This window comes from Engystomops pustulosus, chromosome 1 (genome assembly GCF_040894005.1).
Source record: "Engystomops pustulosus chromosome 1, aEngPut4.maternal, whole genome shotgun sequence".
NCBI lineage: Eukaryota > Metazoa > Chordata > Amphibia > Anura > Leptodactylidae > Engystomops > Engystomops pustulosus.
This window is the reverse complement of record NC_092411.1, coordinates 18338984-18362286: the sequence shown is the minus strand read 5'-3', so window position 1 is coordinate 18362286 and position 23303 is coordinate 18338984. Positions and strand designations below refer to the sequence as shown.

Genomic DNA, 23303 nt, shown 5'->3' with positions numbered 1-23303 from the left:
TAAAAGACAGTGTTCGGGGGCTGACATAGAATTGTCTGACTGACAGTGTCAGACATGCTCAGCTGGTGGGGGCCCCCTGGGGGGCAAGATGGTGGGGGCCCCGGGGAGAGCTCCCCGGGGGCCCCGCCTATAATCTGGCCCTGAAGACTGGTACCTAACTACCAAACGTGCTCTAAAAACCCATGTCTTCAAGCAGGCATATCAAATTCCCTTACTACATGTAATTTTCACTGTTTCCTTAAACCTATGTTGATTTTTTCTCTTGTATATGTAGTTCCTCAGCGCTTGATACCCTGTTGTCTGTAAATATCGATGGTCGCTGGTGACTGGGTTATTCAGCATTATTATTCAATTTATTTAATTATTTTGTCCCTTAAAGAATAGCTGGGCCATCATACAAGTCACCTTTTATGTCCTCCCTTCACCCTCATAGACCGATTGCAGTCTGTATGATCACTCCTGCTGACAGGTGCCCTTTGAGTTTCACGTAAAGCTTTTCTGTCTGTATATTACTGATGCTATTATGTATAAGGCAGGTGTGTCAGGATAGCTGACAGGTTCTCTTTGTATGTAGTCCTGGCTGCTCGGCTTGTGTCGCCCTCGTGTTCCTTTTACCTCCCTTTTCCTCGAAGTTATTTCTCTCTGGTTTTATCACACGTGGGATCTGTCGGGGTGAGGTCTGTGATGGTTCTGATATAACGATGATAATTCCATGAAAAGCCTTTATTGACAATTCTTGAAGAAAGTCCAAGAGTTTCTGCTAAAGAACAGAGCGCGGAGCCGGTGCCAGAGGAGAACCGCTCACAGGCTGCTGGAACCAGATTGTGCGCTGACCCGGGGGGAACATTCCTTCTCTGGCTCTAATGTGTTTATATCTAATCCATCCAGATCCTACATACAGCACATAGAAGGGATATGGCAGATCATCTGCTGACATTACAGCGGGATTTACTTCATTTATTTATTGTACTAATTATAATGAATGCACCTGCACATCTCTAGCAACAGGGGGTCCCTGTCAGTCCCAACCTCAACTCTATCTGCATCCAGAGGACATGGGCAGAACTTACTGCACAATGTGTGTGACTACTCCTATGCTTCATGTACAGTACTACTACTACTATCATGGATATATGGGCACAGCACAGTACTACTACTCCTATCCTGTATATATGGGCACAGCACAGTACTACTACTCCTATCCTGTATATATGGGCACAGCACAGTACTACTACTATTATCATGGATATATGGGCACAGCACAGTACTACTACTCCTATCCTGTACATATGGGCACAGCACAACACTACACCTCCTATTCTGTATATATGAGCACAGCACAGTACTACTACTCCTATCCTGTATATATGGGCACAGCACAGTACTACTACTACTACTATCATGGATATATGGGCAAAGCACAGTACTACTACTCCTATCCTGTATATATGGGCACAGCACAGTACTACTACTCCTATCCTGTATATATGGGCACAGCACAGTACTACTACTCCTATCCTGTATATATGGACACAGCACAACACTACTACTCCTATCCTGTATATATGGGCACAGCACAACACTACTACTCCTATCCTGTATATATGGGAACAGCACAGTACTACTACCCCTATCCTGTGTATATATGGGCACAGCACAACACTACTACTCCTATCCTGTATATATGGGAACAGCACAGTACTACTACTCATATCCTGTATATATGGGAACAGCACAGTACTACTACTCCTATCCTGTATATTTGGGCACAGCACAGTACTACTACTCCTATCCTGTATATATGGGAACAGCACAGTACTACTACTCATATCCTGTATATATGGGAACAGCACAGTACTACTACTCCTATCCTGTATATTTGGGCACAGCACAGTACTACTACTCCTATACTGTATATATGGGCACAGCACAGTACTACTACTCCTATCCTGTATATTTGGGCACATCACAGTACTCCTACTCCTATCCTGCATATATAGGCACAGCACAGTTCTACTACTCCTATCCTGTATATATGGGCACAGCACAGTACTACTACTCCTATCCTGTATATATAGGCACAGCACAGTACTACTACTCCTATCCTGTATTTATGGGCACAGCACAGTACTACTACTCCTATCCTTTTCTGATACTGGGGGTGCACATGATGGGGGCATTATACAGTGTGTGGTGGAACTGGGTGATTTGTACAGGACCCTCATGCTCATCATCACTGGTGGTCCCAATGACCTGTCCCCCTGTAAGTGTCTATGGTGGGACAACCCCTCTACTGAAGTCTATATGGGAAGTGCAGGATGTGGCCGCACCTTTTAAAATTGTATTACAGAAGAGTGAAAAACCTTAGATCTAACATCTACATAGACGGAAACCATTCCAGGGCTGGAAGTGCCGGTGATTTGCATATTTTTGGTGGGATACAATAAATATATGATAAGCTTGTCTAGACCGCAGGCATATAAAACGGACCACCTATAAAGGGAAGTTTTCCATACAAGTTCTCATTTACTCTGGCAATAGGGGCGCATAGTTTTTTTTGTCTGTGTCTGGAGAGGAGAAAATCTGACTCCACTTATACAATACAAAACCTCTAACCCCAACCTGTCAGCTCTCTCCAAATGAGGGGAGACCTCCCGGACTCCGAGGGGAGCAGGCGGACCAGATTGAACAGGTGCTGAACAGATTACTAGGGGGCACAGAGAGTGAATGGATCACCCATCCTGATAAACCAGGGACATTACTCATAGATCCAGGCACCGGGACTGTGGTATCTTCTTATATTTGTTATCCTTGGCCTCCTTCCTTCTAAAATCAACTTTTCAAATTATGCTAATAAGACAAAAAGGCTCTGAGTTGTTACCAGAGCCCCTGCATGCAGTAGCTTCATAGGCTGTTACACTGTCTTCCCCTCCCCCGCTGCTGCTTCAGCAATTCCCCCTCACTCTGCCTGCTGTAATCTCACACAGTGAAAGGGGGAGTAGTGTTAGTGCACAGTGTAACAGCTTTTGAATCTACAGAACTGAGGGGCTCTGGTTATGCCCACCAGACCCATCTGGTTCATTAGCATAATTTTAAAAGTTGATTTTTAGAAGTAGGGTGACCATGGATTTATGAGTAAGTTCCCCTGGTTTATGATGCTTGATTTTGATGTTAGATTTCCTTTAAAATCCCTGCTGTGTATTTTCTGTGAAGGTTCTGATGAAGGACCTGTGGTCATCGCAGGGTCACATGATGCTTGGGTCCTGCAGCCCGAAAGAAGCTGCAAACTGGGATCGGAGTGTAAACTCGGTGTAATGCGACTGGAGGGTTAGGAAAAGATGAAATGTAGCGGTCAGTGAGGGGGGTAGTAGGGGTAGGTAGGAGGAGGGTTTTAACTTACTGTAAATGAATGGGTTAATCCTGGCTGCATGGGGAAGTCACAGAAGGGTTAATGGTTTCTGTATAATACATTATCTGCACTGGGGACTCTCATTTCTTTGAAGTTCTGTAACAGTTTGTTGTGTCCTTAATGATCCGTAAAATTTTTGGAGATTCCTGCCAGAAGGGAGGGTGATCCCAGAAAACAGCTCCTCCCTCTCCAGACATCTCCTACTGACCGCAGAGGAATGTCCACCAGCAGATCTATTACAATGGGCTCCTCCGACATCAACGCATGCCCCCCCTCCCGAATGCCCTTACATCAAATATTCTCCCGTTCTTAGGGAAGGTTTAAATTATTCCAAACTTCTGGCTGTCCTCCACATGGACAAGATGCGCCACAAAGAAACTCCTCCCCTAAAAGGGGTTGTCCACTTTTAGCAAATAAGTGAGGAAGCTTCATTGTTTACTTCCTGTGGATGTGACTCTGTCCCTGGTTGTGTGATGTCACACAGATGCACGGCTCATTATAACCCTAGTCATGTGATGTCACACAGGTGCACGGCTCGTTATATCCCTGGTCATGTGATGTCACGCAGGTGCATGGCTTGTTATATCCCTGGTCATGTGATGTCACATAGGTGCATGGCTTGTATTATCCCTGGTCATGTGGTGTCACACAGATGCACGGCTCGTTATATCCCTGGTCATGTGATGTCACACAGGTGGATGGCTCGTTATATCCCTGGTCATGTGGTGTCACACAGATGCACGGCTCATTACATCCCTGGTCATGTGGTGTCACACAGGTGCTCGGCTCGTTATATCCCCGGTCATGTGATGTCACACAGGTGCACGGCTCATTACATCCCTGGTCATGTGGTGTCACACAGGTGCTCGGCTCGTTATATCCCTGGTCATGTGGTGTCACACAGGTGCACGGCTCATTACATCCCTGGTCATGTGGTGTCACACAGGTGCTCGGCTCGTTATATCCCTGGTCATGTGGTGTCACACAGATGCACGGCTCATTATATCCCTGGTCATATCCAGTGGAAGTAAACATAGAAGCTTCCTATAGAACAGTGATGGTGAACCTATAGCACTGGTGCCAGAGGTGGCACTCAGAGCCCTTTCTGTGGGCACTCAGGCCATCAGCGCAGGATAGAGTTTACCAAACAGGAACAAATCCATTAAATCTTCCTGCAGTCCTTGGCAATTTATGAGATGCTGCGCTCAGAACTATTTTACAGCGACACTTCATTGGCTGTTTGAAACTGCAGGAAAAGTGAGAAGGTGTTGATAGAGCTGCATTATCTTTGGAGGTCATCCGGCTGGACCCACCATTCTTTCTAAACAGAGAGACCCTGATGAGAAGCTACAATGATAGTCTGAATTTGTACTCTTTCTTTCAACTGCATTGGTGGCCTCAGGGGCTAATACAATTAAAGAAGTGGAAGAACAGGTAACAGTAAGTTGCTGCTTAAAATGACACGTTGGCACATCAGGGTAAATAAGTGGGTTTTGGTTGTAGTTTGAGCACTCGGTCTCTAAAAGGTTCGCCATCACTGCTATAGAAGGACAGCAAGCAGAGATATGGATATCTAGGAATAAATGATCTAGGAATCAATACAGAAAGTACATTGGAAAATTATAGAACTTTTCATTATTGATATGATAACATTTATTAGCTGAACAGGGACAACCTCTTTGACCCCCTTATCTTAGGATCAAGGGTCATAGTGCAAAATCCATAACAAAACCCCCACATTCTGTCATAGCCCCTTCTGCACCAGGTTCTGGGGCACCTGCTACCTCTGCCCTCTCTAGGTGGATACCCCCAACTATTTACATTTACTTCTGTGTCTCTGGGGGTCTCCATTCCACCTCTGATCACCCACCACAGCCCCTATCTGTGGGATATTAGGTTTGGGGGTTCACTTACTTTTCTCTGGTGCTGCATGTACTCATCATCTCTGTAATTGTGAACCAGATAACAATCAGCTCATATAGTATCAGTCATCAATGCAGAAATCCAGGACATTCAATAGGGTTCACTTACTTTTTTTCATTATTCCTCCCTTTCTAAGGCCCCTTTCACACTGTGAGTATTTGATCAGTATTTCACATCAGCATTTGAAAGCCGAAATCAGAAGTGGAACCTATAGAGAGAAAAGGAATAATGGAAAGATCTGCATCGTTTCTGTGGTTTTGGACCCTCTTCCGGATTTGGATCTTACAAATACTGATGCAAAATACTGAACTAATAGTGACCGTGTGAATGTGGCCTTATAGGTTGTGTATTCTCAGCTGATGTCATTCCCTTCACTTAGATCATAACTTCCATCATTTACACTGTGATGATACATGTGATGGATCTATTATAATCTGGTATATTCCATTGTTATCTCCTGGACTAGCGGATTGTAACAATGTATCTCCCTTTTTAGTCTCCACCTGGTCCCATAGACCCTATTATTAACCTCGGGGACTTATGTGCAGCTCTGATAATATGCAATGAAGAAAGCTGTGTGGGTTATGAGGTTCTGCAGCAGCTGAGGTGTGTATTATGAGCTTCTGCAGCAGCTGAGGTGTGTATTATTGGGTTCTGTAGCAGATGAGGTGTGTAATATGAGGTTCTGCAGCAGCTGAGGTGAGTATTATGAGCTTCTGCAGTAGCTGAGGTGAGTATTATGAGGTTCTGCAGTAGCTGATGTGTGTATTATGAGGTTCTGCAGTAGCTGAGGTGTGTATTATGAGGTTCTGCAGCACCTGAGGTGTGTATTATGGGGTTCTACAGCAGCTGAGGTGTGTATTATGGGGTTTTGCAGCAGCTGAGGTGTGTATTATGAGGTTCTGCAGTAGCTGATGTGTGTATTATGAGGTTCTGCAGCACCTGAGGTGTGTATTATGGGGTTCTGCAGCAGCTAAGGTGTGTATTATGGGTTCTGCAGCAGCTGAGGTGTGTATTATGGGGTTTTGCAGCAGCTGAGCTATGTATTATGAGGTTCTGCAGTAGCTGAGGTGTGTATTATGGGGTTCTGCAGTAGCTGAGGTATGGATTATGAGGTTCTGCAGCAGCTGAGGTGTATATTATGAGGTTCTGCAGCAGCTGAGGTATGGATTATGAGGTTCTGCAGCAGCTGAGGTGTATATTATGAGGTTCTGCAGCAGCTGAGGTGTATATTATGAGGTTCTGCAGCAGCTGAGGTATGGATTATGAGGTTCTGCAGAAGCTGGTGTGTTTATTTATTATGGGGTTCTGCAGCAGCTGAAGTGTGAAATCTGAGGTTCTGCAGCAGCTGAGGTGTGTATTATGCAGTTCTACAGCAGTGATGGCACCCAGAGCCTAAGAACAGGGTGATGTTATGTTTCCCTATAGGTGCTGTGCAGCGGTGGTGTTGGTCGTGATGCATAATAGTGCAGGGATCCCCCTGCATAGAGATCATAATCAAATGAACACTAAAAATATGACATTGATTTTTGGAAAGTATAGCTGAATGGTCCATGGTGCATCTATCATGCCCAGACCACGTCCCAGAAATGTCACAGGTGTTTTGTATTTGCTGTACCATTTTCTACCACTAGATGGAGCTCTTTACCTTCACAATCTGTTTGCTCCAAGTTACAGGTAAGTAAACGGGACTGTCATTTTTTTTTTAATGCAAAATGTAAGACATTTTTTAAAGTAAAATTGCACTTACACCGCAGCGAGTGTTATTCAGGCACATATTTTTTATTCCCAGGAGATTTGTCAGCTGTGTTTTAAAGAAATATACCTAGTGCAGAGGATGACTAATACTTTTATAGAATACATGTGTCATACTCTTCCCCTGAACTAGGCTAACACAATGGATCAGTTAGTAGCAGCAGGACTATGAAATATGGATTTATATTCCAGGATTGTAGATTCTCCATGTGTGCTAGGGGTGTGTCCTCACACTGCTGTTCTCTGCATCCAGTGTTATGTATTGTCCCTGGAGAGATGTGTAATCAGACATTTGTGTATGTTGTTAGTAGCAGCAGGACAGTAAAATATGGATTTATATTCCAGGATTGTAGCTTCTCCAAGTGTCCTGGGTGCGTGTCCTCACACTTCTGTGTTATGTGCATTTGACCGATCCAGACTCTATCCTCTCTGTCCTGAGTTGCTATTGTAGTATCTAACCAGGTTTTATGCAGAGAAGCTAAGAACACAGCAGTGTGAGGTCATGTCCCCCCAGTGCTCTTGAATCCAGGGACACATTTACTAAGAACAGTGCAGTGTGTATTATATGCAGTTGCCTGTGTAGTGTGTAGGGGGCGCCAGATTCAGGATTTCTGGCGCACGTTTTAGTAATAATAATAATTTCTTTCTTTATATGGCGCAGACAGATAACGCAGCGCTGCACAGAGCTTGCCAAATCAGTTCTTCATGTATCTGGCGCCGCCTGCACTGCCCCAACAGAGTGCACCAACTTTTTTTGGTGCACCTTTAACATGGGGCGTGCGACACACTTCTGTTGGACTTTGAATGTTAAATGTGGAGCACGGTCCGTCTGAGCACTGAAGCGCCCCCTTCAGCGCAGGAATTTGTGTTGCATGATGACCAGTGCAGCCGCGCCACATAAGGGTCCCGTGCGACACAAATGGGGCGCGGACACTTCATAAATACACGTGCAAGCAGTTTACACTAGAAAGAACGTGCAAAGTCCGACAGAAAACTAGTGCAAGGACCTCAGTAAATGTGCCCCACAAAGGTATGATTACTCATCTCTCCAGGGACTATACCTACACTTGCTGCACAGAGCACAGCAGTGTGAGGACACACCCCAGTTACTAGGAAAAGAAGCTACAATCCTGGAATATAAATCCATATATCACAGTCCTGACGTTACTAACAACATACTCAATCACAGGTCTGATTACACATCTACATGATTACCTAACCCTGGCTGCAGACTGTATGGAGAACTAGTGGTTGGATCCAACCTTCCTGCCATGTTCTCTGTGCAAGGCAGCACAACCATCAGGGCTCAGCAGCTCAGCCTCAGTCACTCATCATCAGCACAAATATCTGGACCATCTTTCATCCATAAACTTTAGCTCACTTGTCTGCTTTTCTGAATGTCCCTGCACTTAGGTTTTTGGCCACAAGATGGCAGCATGCTGGCGTGTACCGATTGTCCTGCACAACCTGTGGACATTAAACATCATTTTTTAAATTCATTCATTAATTGATTTATAAAGTCATTTAAATTTTTTTTTCTTTCATAAAACTTTTAAAAAAGTAACATTTTTATATTATGTTTTAAACCCTCTACAGGGTTTGACTCCTAAGAAGTCTCAGAGCTAATATTCTGCTTCCCTGTTATATTACATGGTCATGTTAATCGGCAGCATCTAACAGCTGCGAACACTGACTGCACCGATCACGGGTGTGGTTGTACAATCTCATATCTATCTACCTATAATCCAAAGCCGAGGCAGCACTGCAACGTTCCAGCTGCGCTCCTGCATGTCTGACAAAGGCTCCTGGGCAGCTGAAACGTTGCAGGAGGTGAAATAAAGATCATCCTTATTTCACTACTGTTGGACACTGCCCTGCTTTGGATTATTGTATCACTAGACTATTGGGCAAGAGGATTAATGATAGCACCCCTTCCTTACTGGTCTAGACTGTGCTGCCTATTTGTTTTATTTATATCTATTCTATCCATATATATCTTCTATCTATCTACCTCATATCTATCTATCTATCTATCTATCTATCTATCTATCTATCTATCTATCTACCTCATATCTATATATCTATATATCTTCTATCTATCTATCTATCTATCTATCTATCTATCTATCTATCTCATATCTATCTATCTATCTATCTCATATCTATCTATCCATCTATCTATCTATCTATCTATCTATCTATCTATCTATCTATCTATCTATCTATCTCATATCTATCTATCTATCTCATATCTATCTATCTATCTCATATCTATCTATCTATCTATCTCATATCTATCTATCTATCTCATATCTATCTATCTATCTCATATCTATCTATCTATCTAAGTCGTGGAAAGAGGCAGCACACCAAACGAAGTCCAGTATCAAGTGTAAAAAGTGGGTTCCATTTTATTCCATGTTTCAAAATACAGCAACGTTTCGGCTCATGCAGAGCCTTTTTCAAGCCAAATAACAAGAGTGTGCAAACATACATATATACCCTGTTCGGGTGATCATGTGATACAATTGTTCCCGCCCCTTATTTTGCATATTACATCATCATATTGAAATTTCCACAGTGAACATAAATACAAATTGGTTAAATTCATGATAATAAATGTTACATACAACATAGTAAAGTGCGTGTGCTTATGTAGTGTCTGAATTGACTTGTGCTTAACCGCTAGTGTGTCAACATACATAAAGTGCTAAGTGAATTCTAAACAAAGTTGATCAAAAAAGAAGGTTTAAAAACAATCCGGGTGTCTCACCACGTCATCCACCCACCGCGTGTGCACAAGGTAAGGAAAGCGATCCGATCATCATTGCCTCTGTTGTGGAGTTGGGCTTGGCGCGCCAATGTCTGAAAGCACTTGACACGCATGGCTGGAACGCAAGCGCAGCGGTGTCATACTGCGCATGCGCGAACTCGTCCTGTCGTCAAGGAGATGGCGTGCGACCTGAATAAACAAAGCAGGTCGCTGATGTGTAGCTGAAATATAGCAGAGTGAAATCTCTACTGTCGACAATTATGTCGCGTAGGGAGGCTACTGGCACAGCACGGAGTACGCTTATGGTAATAAAGAACAACCACGTATATGGGGGAGTAACATAATTATTAACCCCTATGATCCGGGGAAAAAAGTCAGAATTATATAATCCCTGATGGTCCAGTAGGGACCCTATAGGGAAATTGTAAATGTAGTGGTACGGCCCCTGGTGGTTAAATAGGTAAATGCAAATACTCCCATTGGCACAAATTGTAGCCACCAGATGATGAATGGTGCGTCACGTGAACATCACATTGGCGAATTCATTATGTACAAAAGGAAAAAAAGGGGAAAAAAGGGGGAAGAGGCAGTGCAGGATCTGTTGCATCACAAAAAAGGTGGTGGAAGGGGCTGGTGAGAGAAAAGACGACCCCGGAATGGCTTTCTTAGATTCATATTATCTGAGAAAAGAAAAAGAAAAATTCTTAAGTTAGATATATCATCATTTTTGAGGTATAGGGTATTTCTTGTTACTTGAAAAACCTACATTATATCTTAGACAATGAATGAGGAGTCTGTCATGACTATATAGTGTGCATTAAATGCCTGTTAGCTTAAAGTCAACATTTAGTCCATGTGGACGTAGAGTGTTTAGAGTAAAAATCCAATATAGTTCCTTCTTTTTGAGGATTTTTTCTCTGTCCCCTCCCCTGCGTAGGGGGGGAATGTGATCTATGATCTGAAATTTGAGATCATTCTCCGTATGGCCAACATCGGAAAAATGTTTTGATACAGGTAAGTCACGTCTATTGTTACGAATAGTATATCGGTGTTGGTTGAACCTTGTTTTGAATTCCAAAGTTGTTTCACCTATATATAAAAGACCACAGGGACAACTTAATTTGTAAACAACGAATCGACCGTCACAGTTCAGATAATGTTTGATTTTATATTCTGTGTTGTTGTGGAAGAAAGAACCACCTCTGATCATTTGTTTGCAGTTTATGCAACTGCGGCATGGGAAGGAGCCCTTGTTTAATTCACCAAAAATGCCCTTCTGTCTGCTAGGTCGCAGAGATCCCACGTCAGCTTTCACTAACCGATCTCTGATCGACTGGGCTCTGCGGTATGAAAAAATGGGGGGTTTTTTGAACTCAGGGGCGGACATGGGGTTACCAGTTAATTTAGACCAATGTCTGCGAATAATCCTCGTGACAGGGGTGCTGTATTCACTGTAGGTGGAGATGAATGGAATTCTGCCTGTATCTGCCTTCTTGGTGGTGGACACTAATGTGCTGGGTCTGTCTATAAGCTGTGCCTTGTCAAAATTTCTTTTGATAATTCTGCGTGGATAGCCACGTTGTGTAAATTTGTGTAACATGGTATTCAAATTTGTTGTAACTTTCTGTGAATCACTGGTGATGCGTTTAACCCTGAGAAGTTGGCTATAGGGTAAACTGTTAATCATGGCACGTGGGTGGTGACTCTCGAATCTGAGCAAAGTGTTCCTATCGGTTGGTTTCACATATAGATCTGTTTCAACACTCCCATCCTTTAGTGTCACCAAAACATCTAGAAATTGTATTTCACTTCTGGAATATGTCAAGGTGAATTTGATTGTGTCATCGATTGTATTGAGGTACGTATGGAATTCGTTGAGTTCCTGCTCGGTGCCAGACCATAGGAGGAAGACGTCGTCTATGTATCTCCACCACCTCAGGCAGTGCCTGAAGTGAGTGGAGGCATAGACGGCGTCCTCCTCCAGAAACCCCATGACAATATTAGCATATGTTGGTGCCATATTGGCCAATATGGCACCAACATATGCTAATATTGTCATGGGGTTTCTGGAGGAGGACGCCGTCTATGCCTCCACTCACTTCAGGCACTGCCTGAGGTGGTGGAGATACATAGACGACGTCTTCCTCCTATGGTCTGGCACCGAGCAGGAACTCAACGAATTCCATACGTACCTCAATACAATCGATGACACAATCAAATTCACCTTGACATATTCCAGAAGTGAAATACAATTTCTAGATGTTTTGGTGACACTAAAGGATGGGAGTGTTGAAACAGATCTATATGTGAAACCAACCGATAGGAACACTTTGCTCAGATTCGAGAGTCACCACCCACGTGCCATGATTAACAGTTTACCCTATAGCCAACTTCTCAGGGTTAAACGCATCACCAGTGATTCACAGAAAGTTACAACAAATTTGAATACCATGTTACACAAATTTACACAACGTGGCTATCCACGCAGAATTATCAAAAGAAATTTTGACAAGGCACAGCTTATAGACAGACCCAGCACATTAGTGTCCACCACCAAGAAGGCAGATACAGGCAGAATTCCATTCATCTCCACCTACAGTGAATACAGCACCCCTGTCACGAGGATTATTCGCAGACATTGGTCTAAATTAACTGGTAACCCCATGTCCGCCCCTGAGTTCAAAAAACCCCCCATTTTTTCATACCGCAGAGCCCAGTCGATCAGAGATCGGTTAGTGAAAGCTGACGTGGGATCTCTGCGACCTAGCAGACAGAAGGGCATTTTTGGTGAATTAAACAAGGGCTCCTTCCCATGCCGCAGTTGCATAAACTGCAAACAAATGATCAGAGGTGGTTCTTTCTTCCACAACAACACAGAATATAAAATCAAACATTATCTGAACTGTGACGGTCGATTCGTTGTTTACAAATTAAGTTGTCCCTGTGGTCTTTTATATATAGGTGAAACAACTTTGGAATTCAAAACAAGGTTCAACCAACACCGATATACTATTCGTAACAATAGACGTGACTTACCTGTATCAAAACATTTTTCCGATGTTGGCCATACGGAGAATGATCTCAAATTTCAGATCATAGATCACATTCCCCCCCTACGCAGGGGAGGGGACAGAGAAAAAATCCTCAAAAAGAAGGAACTATATTGGATTTTTACTCTAAACACTCTACGTCCACATGGACTAAATGTTGACTTTAAGCTAACAGGCATTTAATGCACACTATATAGTCATGACAGACTCCTCATTCATTGTCTAAGATATAATGTAGGTTTTTCAAGTAACAAGAAATACCCTATACCTCAAAAATGATGATATATCTAACTTAAGAATTTTTCTTTTTCTTTTCTCAGATAATATGAATCTAAGAAAGCCATTCCGGGGTCGTCTTTTCTCTCACCAGCCCCTTCCACCACCTTTTTTGTGATGCAACAGATCCTGCACTGCCTCTTCCCCCTTTTTTCCCCTTTTTTTCCTTTTGTACATAATGAATTCGCCAATGTGATGTTCACGTGACGCACCATTCATCATCTGGTGGCTACAATTTGTGCCAATGGGAGTATTTGCATTTACCTATTTAACCACCAGGGGCCGTACCACTACATTTACAATTTCCCTATAGGGTCCCTACTGGACCATCAGGGATTATATAATTCTGACTTTTTTCCCCGGATCATAGGGGTTAATAATTATGTTACTCCCCCATATACGTGGTTGTTCTTTATTACCATAAGCGTACTCCGTGCTGTGCCAGTAGCCTCCCTACGCGACATAATTGTCGACAGTAGAGATTTCACTCTGCTATATTTCAGCTACACATCAGCGACCTGCTTTGTTTATTCAGGTCGCACGCCATCTCCTTGACGACAGGACGAGTTCGCGCATGCGCAGTATGACACCGCTGCGCTTGCGTTCCAGCCATGCGTGTCAAGTGCTTTCAGACATTGGCGCGCCAAGCCCAACTCCACAACAGAGGCAATGATGATCGGATCGCTTTCCTTACCTTGTGCACACGCGGTGGGTGGATGAGGTGGTGAGACACCCGGATTGTTTTTAAACCTTCTTTTTTGATCAACTTTGTTTAGAATTCACTTAGCACTTTATGTATGTTGACACACTAGCGGTTAAGCACAAGTCAATTCAGACACTACATAAGCACACGCACTTTACTATGTTGTATGTAACATTTATTATCATGAATTTAACCAATTTGTATTTATGTTCACTGTGGAAATTTCAATATGATGATGTAATATGCAAAATAAGGGGCGGGAACAATTGTATCACATGATCACCCGAACAGGGTATATATGTATGTTTGCACACTCTTGTTATTTGGCTTGAAAAAGGCTCTGCATGAGCCGAAACGTTGCTGTATTTTGAAACATGGAATAAAATGGAACCCACTTTTTACACTTGATACTGGACTTCGTTTGGTGTGCTGCCTCTTTCCACGACTTATTTACCAAGGACCTTAGGCCCGGTCTTATTTGTGCCTGCACCCACCATCTTTGGATTACTAAGTGTGCTGCTGACATTTTCTTCAAGTATCTATCTATCTATCTATCTATCTATCTATCTATCTATCTATCTATCTCATATCTATCTATCTCATATCTATATATCTATCTATCTATCTATCTATCTATCTATCTATCTATCTCCTATCTATCTATCTATCTATCTATCTATCTATCTCCTATCTATCTATCTATCTATCTCATTTCTATCATCTCTTATCTATCTATCTCATATCTATCTATATCGTTTGCAAAGTTTTGTGCAAAGGAAGGGTTATTTCACCACACCACCTTTCAAAAAGGAGGTTCAGGGAGGATGGAGAAAAGCTGGGGGACAGCAGCCAGGTCCACAAACATTCAAACTAGAAAATATAAATGAGAGTTTCCTATCATAGACCCCAGTCCTTTGTTGGAAGACATTGGGCCACATTTATTGGAGCCCCTGCGTCAGTTTTCTGTTGGACTTTGCACTTTGTTTTCAGTGCAAACTGCTTGTACATGTATTTATAAAGTGTCCCGACTCATTTGTTGAGCGGCTGCAGTATACCTAACGGGACACAAAATTCTGCACTGTAGGGGGTGTTCCGGCTTGCATGCGATGAAAAACAGGGGGGCGTGGCCACCGGAAAAACCCGACGGATTCGGAAAAATCGCGCTATTTAAAAAAAATTAAAATACATGCACCACGAAGAGGTTGGTGAACTCCGGCGGACCACGGCGCAGCAGCGACACCTGGTGGACATCGGGCGCACGACCTTAGTGAATCCCGGCAGACTCGAATCCTCGTCGGAGAACACGCTGCTGGATCGTGAAAGGACCGGGTAAGTAAATGTGCCCCAATCTGTCCAATGTACTGGGAAGCTGGAAAAATATTCACAGTCTTTCACTGTGAAGTCCGGATGACACCTTCCCTTTATTTTTGGGGGTTTGCACACCCCCAGCTGACTCCATAGGTACATTCTGCACATGCGCCAGCAATGTGCAAAAAATTTGTATTTTTTTTTTATAAAATAATAAAAAGAATTAAAAAAAAAAAAAACATTTCTCCATATCATCCCTATTTTACAGACCGGTGTAATGTGTGAGGTTTCACTTTTTGTGGGACAAACTGATGTTTATATTGATACCATTTTGGGGATTGCACGACTTTTTGATCACTTTTTATAAAAATTTTTATGGGTGGTAAAAATTTTTTTTTTTTTTAGCTGTTTGAACCTTAGGGGATCTGATTTCTCATACAATATATTGTATGAACAATCAGACCCCTCAAGGTTCAAATGCTGAGGTTTTTTTACAAATCATTCTGTGACAGCAAATCAAACCTGCCACAAATCAAACCTGGCCATGATCGGTACCAACACTGATTATAGATGTTATAGATGTTATCAGTGGGTGTCTGCAGTATAATACTGCAGTCCCCCACCCCCAACCAGGCTACAATGTGTTAATACATGGCGGCGGGCAAAGGGTGGACATTATTTGTGTGTCTGGGGAATTTATAGCCCAAAGTTTCCTATGGGGCCCAATCATTTCTAGTTACTCCCCTGTTTGGAATCATCATCATGGGACACAAAAAAATCCCTTCACTTCTATGTTTTTCTTTTAGATATACCTATGAAAATTGTGTTTCAAGGGTGTGTCTTACCATTTGACACACCTCATGTGATTGCCGATGTCCCCGCGATCAATTTGGTGTTTGTTTTTTGAAAATTCGCCTACCCATTCAAAAGATACAACCCCTGAAACTTTAAATGCAAAGGAGGTGGTAACCTGATCATTCTCTAGGGGCGTGTCTCTGACTACTGTATGATGGTAAGGTACCGCCTCCTAAGCCAGTAGGAATTAATTCACATAAAACTTTTGGGGGTCGTATCTTTTGAACGGGTTGACGGATTTTCAAAAAACCAACACTAATTCGGTCAGGGGAGCAGCGACAATCACATGGGTTATGTAATTCTGGATTTTGTTCTTGGTGATTGGTCTTCTTAAAATATCAAATATGGAAGTGACAGTCCTGAGATGGACATATAGATAATCCTCTACTCATGACTTGGTGGCAACTAAGTGACCACAGCTTCCAAAAAAGTTCCAAACGCATTCAGCTCTGCTACATCTACATCTTTCCTGCATGGAGATTTCCATAGGAATAACTGTAAAAGTGGGATTGAGGAATGAGAGCGCACACTGTAACCCCCGGCTCCTCCTCTACCTCTCCGGTGCTATTCCCAGAGAAACAAGAGCTGCAGTCAGCTCCGCAGCAGCCTCTCAGATGATTATTCATAGGCCGACCCTCTTGTAAGGCGAATACCTCCGGGGGAAACAAAGCCAAGTATTTTTAGTTTTTTTTATTTATTTACTTGTTTTTCTTGTCATTATTTCAAAATTCCAAATCCCCCCCCCCCCCCCCCCCGGAAAAAAATCACATTAAAAATTTTTTTTTTTTTGTCCAAAGTAGCCGCACGTTCCAAGTGCCACTCACTCACTCACTACGGCTTTTCATTCCAGCCTCATTAGATAAGAGTGTGAAAACAGTTCTCCCATAGAATGTTCCGCCGCAGATAGACCGCGCCGCTATACACAACCAGGCACTAGCTCCACTCAGCGCTATGAAACATACCAGAAGCTGCAGGGAATCCAAGTCGCCCCCAGTGAGTAAATCCACTCATTCTAACAATCCAAAAGCAGAAGCGCAGCCCAATCCTAACAAAAAGAAGAGAGAAGAAAATCCTGATGTAGCAGAGCTGAGTCTGTTATGTCAATATTTGGCAGGTATTAGTTCGGTTTGTTGGATTTCTTACGGATATTACATAGTTATATTGTCATTGTGAGTGCTGCTGGATAACAAACTCGGCTCTGCTACATCTGTACATTGGTTGAGCATTGGGCTTATATAATGTAGTGGAATATCACAAGTAAGATATTTTGCTATCACTATGAGGAGTGATGCCCAGTAACAAACTCAGCTCTGCTACATCCATGTATTGGTTAAACCGACTCTTTGGGTTAAGATAAAGTAACAGGTTTTCCTAAAGTCCAATGGAATATCACGAATCAGATGTTTTGCTATCAAGATGAGGAGTGATGCCCAGTAACAAACTCAGCCCTGCTACATCTGTACATTGGCTGTGCATCCTAATGAATAAAGAAGATGAAATCAGTTTTTATTCGGTCACAAGTCAATATCACTGACAAGAAATTGTGACTTCGAAGCCCAGTTACAAACTCAGCTCTTCTACATGTTGCCCAGTCCAATACCTCTGTGTGATAAATGGTGCAGTCCAGCAAACTCAGCACTGCTACATCTCTAGATTATTCTGCAGTCAAGTAACATAACCTAAGAGATTTCCCTGCACCCCCTTGGGATATCACAGATAAGACATATTGATATCAATATGATGAGGGCTGCCCTATAACAAGCTTAGCACTGCTACATCTGTATATTGGTTGTGTAGTAGGATATCTCTCTGAGATTTTCAATCTTATTTGTCCCTTAATAACAGATGCAGCACTGCTACATCCTTATATTATTGTACAGTGTGACCTATAACCTGTCACGCGGAAGATATTCTGAGCTGAGTTTGTCATATGGTTCTGCACAGCTGCATGTTAAAGCATAACTGATCATAATAATATAATAATAATAACTGATTCCTGATCTTACTAGAATGTGCATATCGGAGGTAGCAGAGCTGGGTTTGTGAATCCTCATAACTCAGGACAATGTAGCAGGACTGTAAGCTAGGAAAGTTCATTAGATCATTACCAAACATTGGTCTGTAACCATCTCCACTCTGCTACATCCCACATGCAAATTATATTATGTGGTAAATGACAAATTCAGTATCGCTACATCCTCAACGTCCATTTTCTTAATTTAATAAGTAAACTGAGTCTTTAGTGACACAATCAGCTCTGCTACATTGCCATATTGTCAGATTCTGCAGAGTTACACCCCATAAGTATATGATCTTAACTTGGTCACATAACCTAGTCTTACATGACTAACTCAGCTCTGCTCTACTACGTCCAATGTACCCATTAGTATGACTTATTAAATTAACCCGATCCTAAATGACCAAGTCAGCTCTGCTACATCTCATCTGTGTGATATCCTAGTCTTCAATGACAAATTCATCCCTGCAATATCCCCCTTACCCATTCCGATATTGTGTTATTTTCACCCAATATTAAATGACCAACTCAGCTCTGCTACATCCTACACGTCCCTTTCTGTTAACTTGAAGAGCCATCTTTTTCCTAAATGACAAATTCAACACTGCTACACCCCTTGTGTCTCTTATCCTAGCTTAGGGAGTTCACCCAGTTCCAACAGTCGGCTCTGCTATATCCCATATGTCCATTATCGTAACTTCGTGCAATATCCTAGTCTTAAATGACCAACTCAGCTCTACTACATCCTTCATGTCCCTTATCTTAATATTGTGAGTTATTCTCATCTTAATTAGCAACTTCAGCTCTGCTACATCACATATAACTCTTATCTTAACTTAGTCAATATCCTAGTCTTAAATAACCAACACAGCTCTTCTACAACCTTTATGTCCCTTATCTTACCTTTGTGAGTTACCCTCTTCTTCACTAACAAATTCAGCACTGCTATATCCCATATGTTTCTTTATCCTAGCTCGGTGAGTTGACCTAGTCCTAACATAGTCAGCACTGCTACATCCTATTTTCTCTTGTCGTTGGTTAGCGAGTTCACCTAGTACTAACATAGTCAGCACTGCTACATCCTCTCTTATTGTTCCTTAGTGAGTTGAACTTGTCCTAACATAGTCAGCACTGCTACATCCCATTTTCTCTTATCGTTCCTCAGCGAGTTGACCTAGTCCTAACATAGTCAGCCCTGCTACATCCCATTTTCTCTTATCGTTCCTTAGCGAGTTCACCTAGTCCTAACATAGTCAGCTCTGCTACTTAGTGCACTATCCTAGTCTTAAATGACTAACTCAGCTCTCCTACGTCCTTATCTTAGCTGTGTGAGTTACCTTCTTTACTAACAAAATCAGCACTGCTACATCCCATATGTTTCTTAATCCTTACTTAGTGAGTTCACCTAGTCCTAACATAGTCAGCACTGCTACATCCCATATGTCGCTTATCTTCACTCACGACACTCAATCTCACGACAAATTCCAGCCCCACTACATCCCACATTTTCATCCCTATAACTTAAATCTTAAATGACCGATTCAGCTCTGCTACATCCATCCACATTCATCAAATACCTGGCCGGGGGAATGAATCACTGAGTCAATAAGTGTCTGTGTAAAGTGTTTGACATTCCCTGCGTGCTTCTATATTATTTTACAGATCGCCTGCATACCACGGCTCTATCCCTATAGGTGCCTATAGGGGACCCCCGCGCGCTGTCACCGCAGGCTCCGGTTGCAGCAAAAAAATTTTTTTTGAGAATTTTAGATTTTTTTTTTTTTTGCTTTTAAACAATTTTCCTTGCTGTTGGCTTCTGCTCCTGGAGGGGGGTAACAGGGGGGGGGGGGGTGTACAGCTTTAAGAAGGAGGCGGAGGACTCCGAAATGACGTAGGAATGTTAATGAGTAACTCTCCCGGAAAAAAAAAAAAGAAGGAAAAAAAAAAAAAAAGAAAAGCCTCTCGCTCCTGCACCATGTGTGGTAATAGGCGGCTGCCTCACTATTTAAACAGAGGATATAGAAAGGAAGAAGAGGAATCAATAAGATCAAACAGCAGCAGAGCACCTCCTTAAAGAGCCCCGCACAGCAGAGCCGAAACACCTGAGCAGGAGGAGGAGTAGCACAACAATCCCTTTAAGGATGACCCCGTCTCTACTCCTGGCGCTGGTTCTGGTGGTCCTGGTAAAGGGCGACCCGGCAGACGATAAAAAAGTCGCCATGTTAGTGATCCTACCCAAGGATGATAAGTACTTGTTCTCCATCAACCGGGTCCGACCTGCCATAGACTATGCCCTCAGGTCGGTGGAGCACGATGCCAGTCTGCTGCCCGGCTTTACCTTCAACGTCACCTACCGCGACTCGGACTGCGGCAACCAGGCGCTCTTCAGCCTGGTGGACGCCGCCGTGAAGGAGCAGAAACCGGACGTGGTCCTGGGTCCGGTGTGCGAGTACGCGGCCGCCCCCGTGGCCAGGTTAGCCTCGCACTGGAACATCCCCATGATATCGCCAGGGGCTCTGGCCACGGGCTTCATGCAGAAATCGGACGAGTATTCGCACCTGACCCGGGTGGCACCTACCTACACCAAGATGGGCGACATGTTCCTCGCCATGTTCCGCTACCACAAGTGGAGCCGCGCCATGCTCCTCTACAGCGACGACAACCAGGAGCGCAACTGCTTCTTCACCCTGGAAGGCGTCCACATCGCCTTTAAGGAGGAAGGCTATCACATGTCCGTCCACAACTTCGACGAAGCCAAGCATGTGGACGTGGAGGACATCATCCACTCCATCCAGAATAAGGAGAGAGGTAAGTGGCAGGTGCCCCCCAGCGCCAGCGCGTTTCATAGCATCGAAATGAATGGAGGGGGGTAGCAGCGATGGGTTTGTTATATGGCGCAGTTCCGATCACGATCACTGTGTTATCCAGATGTAGCAGGGATGAGTTTGTCATATGGCACTGATTGCTTAGAAAATGAATAGTTCGTATAGAAAATTATGGTAATAAGAAAATCTGAATGCAGCAGTGATGGGTTTGTCATATGGCACAGGTCAGATCCATACCATGATGGCCGTATTATCAAGATGTAGCAGAGACGGGTTTGTCATATGGAGCTGTTTGTCTAGACAATGTATAGTTCGTATAGAAAGTTATGATAATTGGCATATGGGGATGCAGCAGTGATGAGTTTGTCATATGGCACAGGTCAGATCCGGATCGTGATGACCTTATTATCGAGAGGTAGAAGGAAAGAATTTATTTGGCGTAGTTACTGTAAATAAATGTAAGGTTTATATAGAAAATCATTGTCTCAAACTAGCGGTGATGAGTTTGTCATTTGGCACAGTTTAGATCCACCTCATGGTCAATGTCTTGTCTAGATGCAGCAGTGATGAGTTTGTCATTCAGCACAGTTCACGTGGACGATCCTGATGACTGTGTTCAATCATCATATAGCAGAGCTGCGTTTGTCATATGGCACAGGTTAAATTGAGATTCTGTAATCTGGATGCAGCAATGATGAGTTTGTCATATGGCACAGTTCAGATCCAGATTCTTGATAAGCATATGAAGTTGCACGGATGAGTTTGACTTTTAGCACAGTTCAGATCCAGATCACAATGACTGTCTTATCTAGATGCAGCAGAGCTGAGTTTGTCATTCAGCACTGATTATGTAGACATCATGATGATTGTGATAATCTTCAACCAGCGGAGCTGAGTTTGTCTGTATAAACTGTGCCATATGACAATATTGAAAATCATGATGATTCTATAATCTGGACACAGCAGGGATGAGTTTGTCATGTGGCACAGTTCAGATACAGATCCTTTGATGATTGTGTTATCTGGATGCAACCTCAAAGAGAATGAGAACCTCGGTCTGTGCTGGAATAGTCATCATACCCTACATTTAGTATAAAGTAAAAGTCACATAGACACAGCAGAGCTGAGTTTGCCGTTGGGCAGAGTTCATATAGAAAGTTGGTAATATTGGGATGAGTTTGTCATATGGTACAGGTTAGATCCGGATAATAATGACTGTATCCTCTAGATGTCCGCTCTCCACTGACAAGTGGTTCATATAAAATGAATGTAGCAGTGCTGAGTTTGTCATCCATCAGGTCACACAGTGATCACGTATGTGTTATCTATATAAGCTCTGCTACATCTGTAATACTGAATGTAGTGTAGAAATAGAGAATTAACCCTTTAAATACTGGCAACCCTTGGTGGAACCCTTGTAGATTGTCCTGGAGGAATGTAGCGCAACAATGTAACAATTGTCTCTATCGTATATTAGTAACCACTGATGTAGTTGAGCTGAGTTTGTCATTACAAACCTGTAAGACTGACACAAAGTTTCCCTTAGTAAGGACATGGGGGGGAAGGTTTTAGGTTTATTGTACCTGCAGTGCAAGTAACTGTGCCAAATAACCAACTCAGCTCTGCTACATCTATAAAATAATCATTACTAGTGGCTAGGATTCCCCTCACATCACGGATCTCATGGAGGAACGTGCCGCCGAGCTGTAGGTGCTCCGCTTGTGTTTGAGGATTAAGTTCTTTGGTCAAAGAAAGAGAACACACAATCTGCAGACATCTGGGAGAGCTCCGGCTGCCAAAGAGGATGATGAAGGGAAAGTATATTAAATGCAGATGTAGCAGAGCCGGGGCTGTCATATCAATTGGAGCTGAAATGTGGACAACTCCCTGCAGAACAGAGATGGGGTAGCTGTGGTTTTGTACAAATCTGCAGCTAAACATCTTATATTATGGTTCAAGGCAGAGATGGTGACAAACTCGGCTCTGCTACGTATGCGCTTTATATAGAATTGATTGTATTCAGCCTCGTATGATCTTTCAGGCATCATGCAAACTGAGTTTCACAATGCAGCAGAGCTGAGTTTGTAATGGATGTCAATGAGTTTAGACAACCGATTCGGCACTGCTACATCTGTCACTTTTTCTTCATATTAAACCCCAGAAGCAGGTACCCGGACAGTGTAGTTGACCCATTATCTGAACTGAGGGTACACACAGGGATATAGAGCTGCTCGCTGTCTCCTCTGCCAGGGGTTGCCCAAGGAGAAGGGTGACAGGCGTCCCATGTCCTTCCCAGGATTGTACCGTAGGAGGTTAGAGCTGCACGTGGTGACTAGTTTTACACTTCAGCAGTCACCGTCATGCAGCGCTGCGCTCAGCTCTGGGACTCTGATAATGGTTTTTATGCTT

General features: G+C 43.1%; 2 protein-coding genes across 3 annotated transcripts in view; one reads left to right on the top strand and one right to left on the bottom strand.

Annotated features, from left to right (window-relative positions):
- Positions 1 to 20777, bottom strand: part of TARS1 (threonyl-tRNA synthetase 1) — a 45530-nt gene extending 24753 nt beyond the window's left edge. The window contains exon 1 of the mRNA XM_072134425.1: positions 20648 to 20777. The gene's annotated coding sequence lies outside the window, so the exon portion shown is untranslated. The remainder of the gene's footprint in view (positions 1 to 20647) is intronic.
- The window catches only part of NPR3 (natriuretic peptide receptor 3), a 59123-nt gene continuing 55852 nt past the window's right edge, over positions 20033 to 23303 (top strand). For both annotated transcript variants that reach the window (XM_072134446.1, XM_072134437.1), the window contains exon 1: positions 20033 to 20877. In XM_072134446.1, coding sequence (XP_071990547.1) covers positions 20211 to 20877 — 667 coding nt within the window. In that variant the 5' untranslated portion in view covers positions 20033 to 20210. The remainder of the gene's footprint in view (positions 20878 to 23303) is intronic.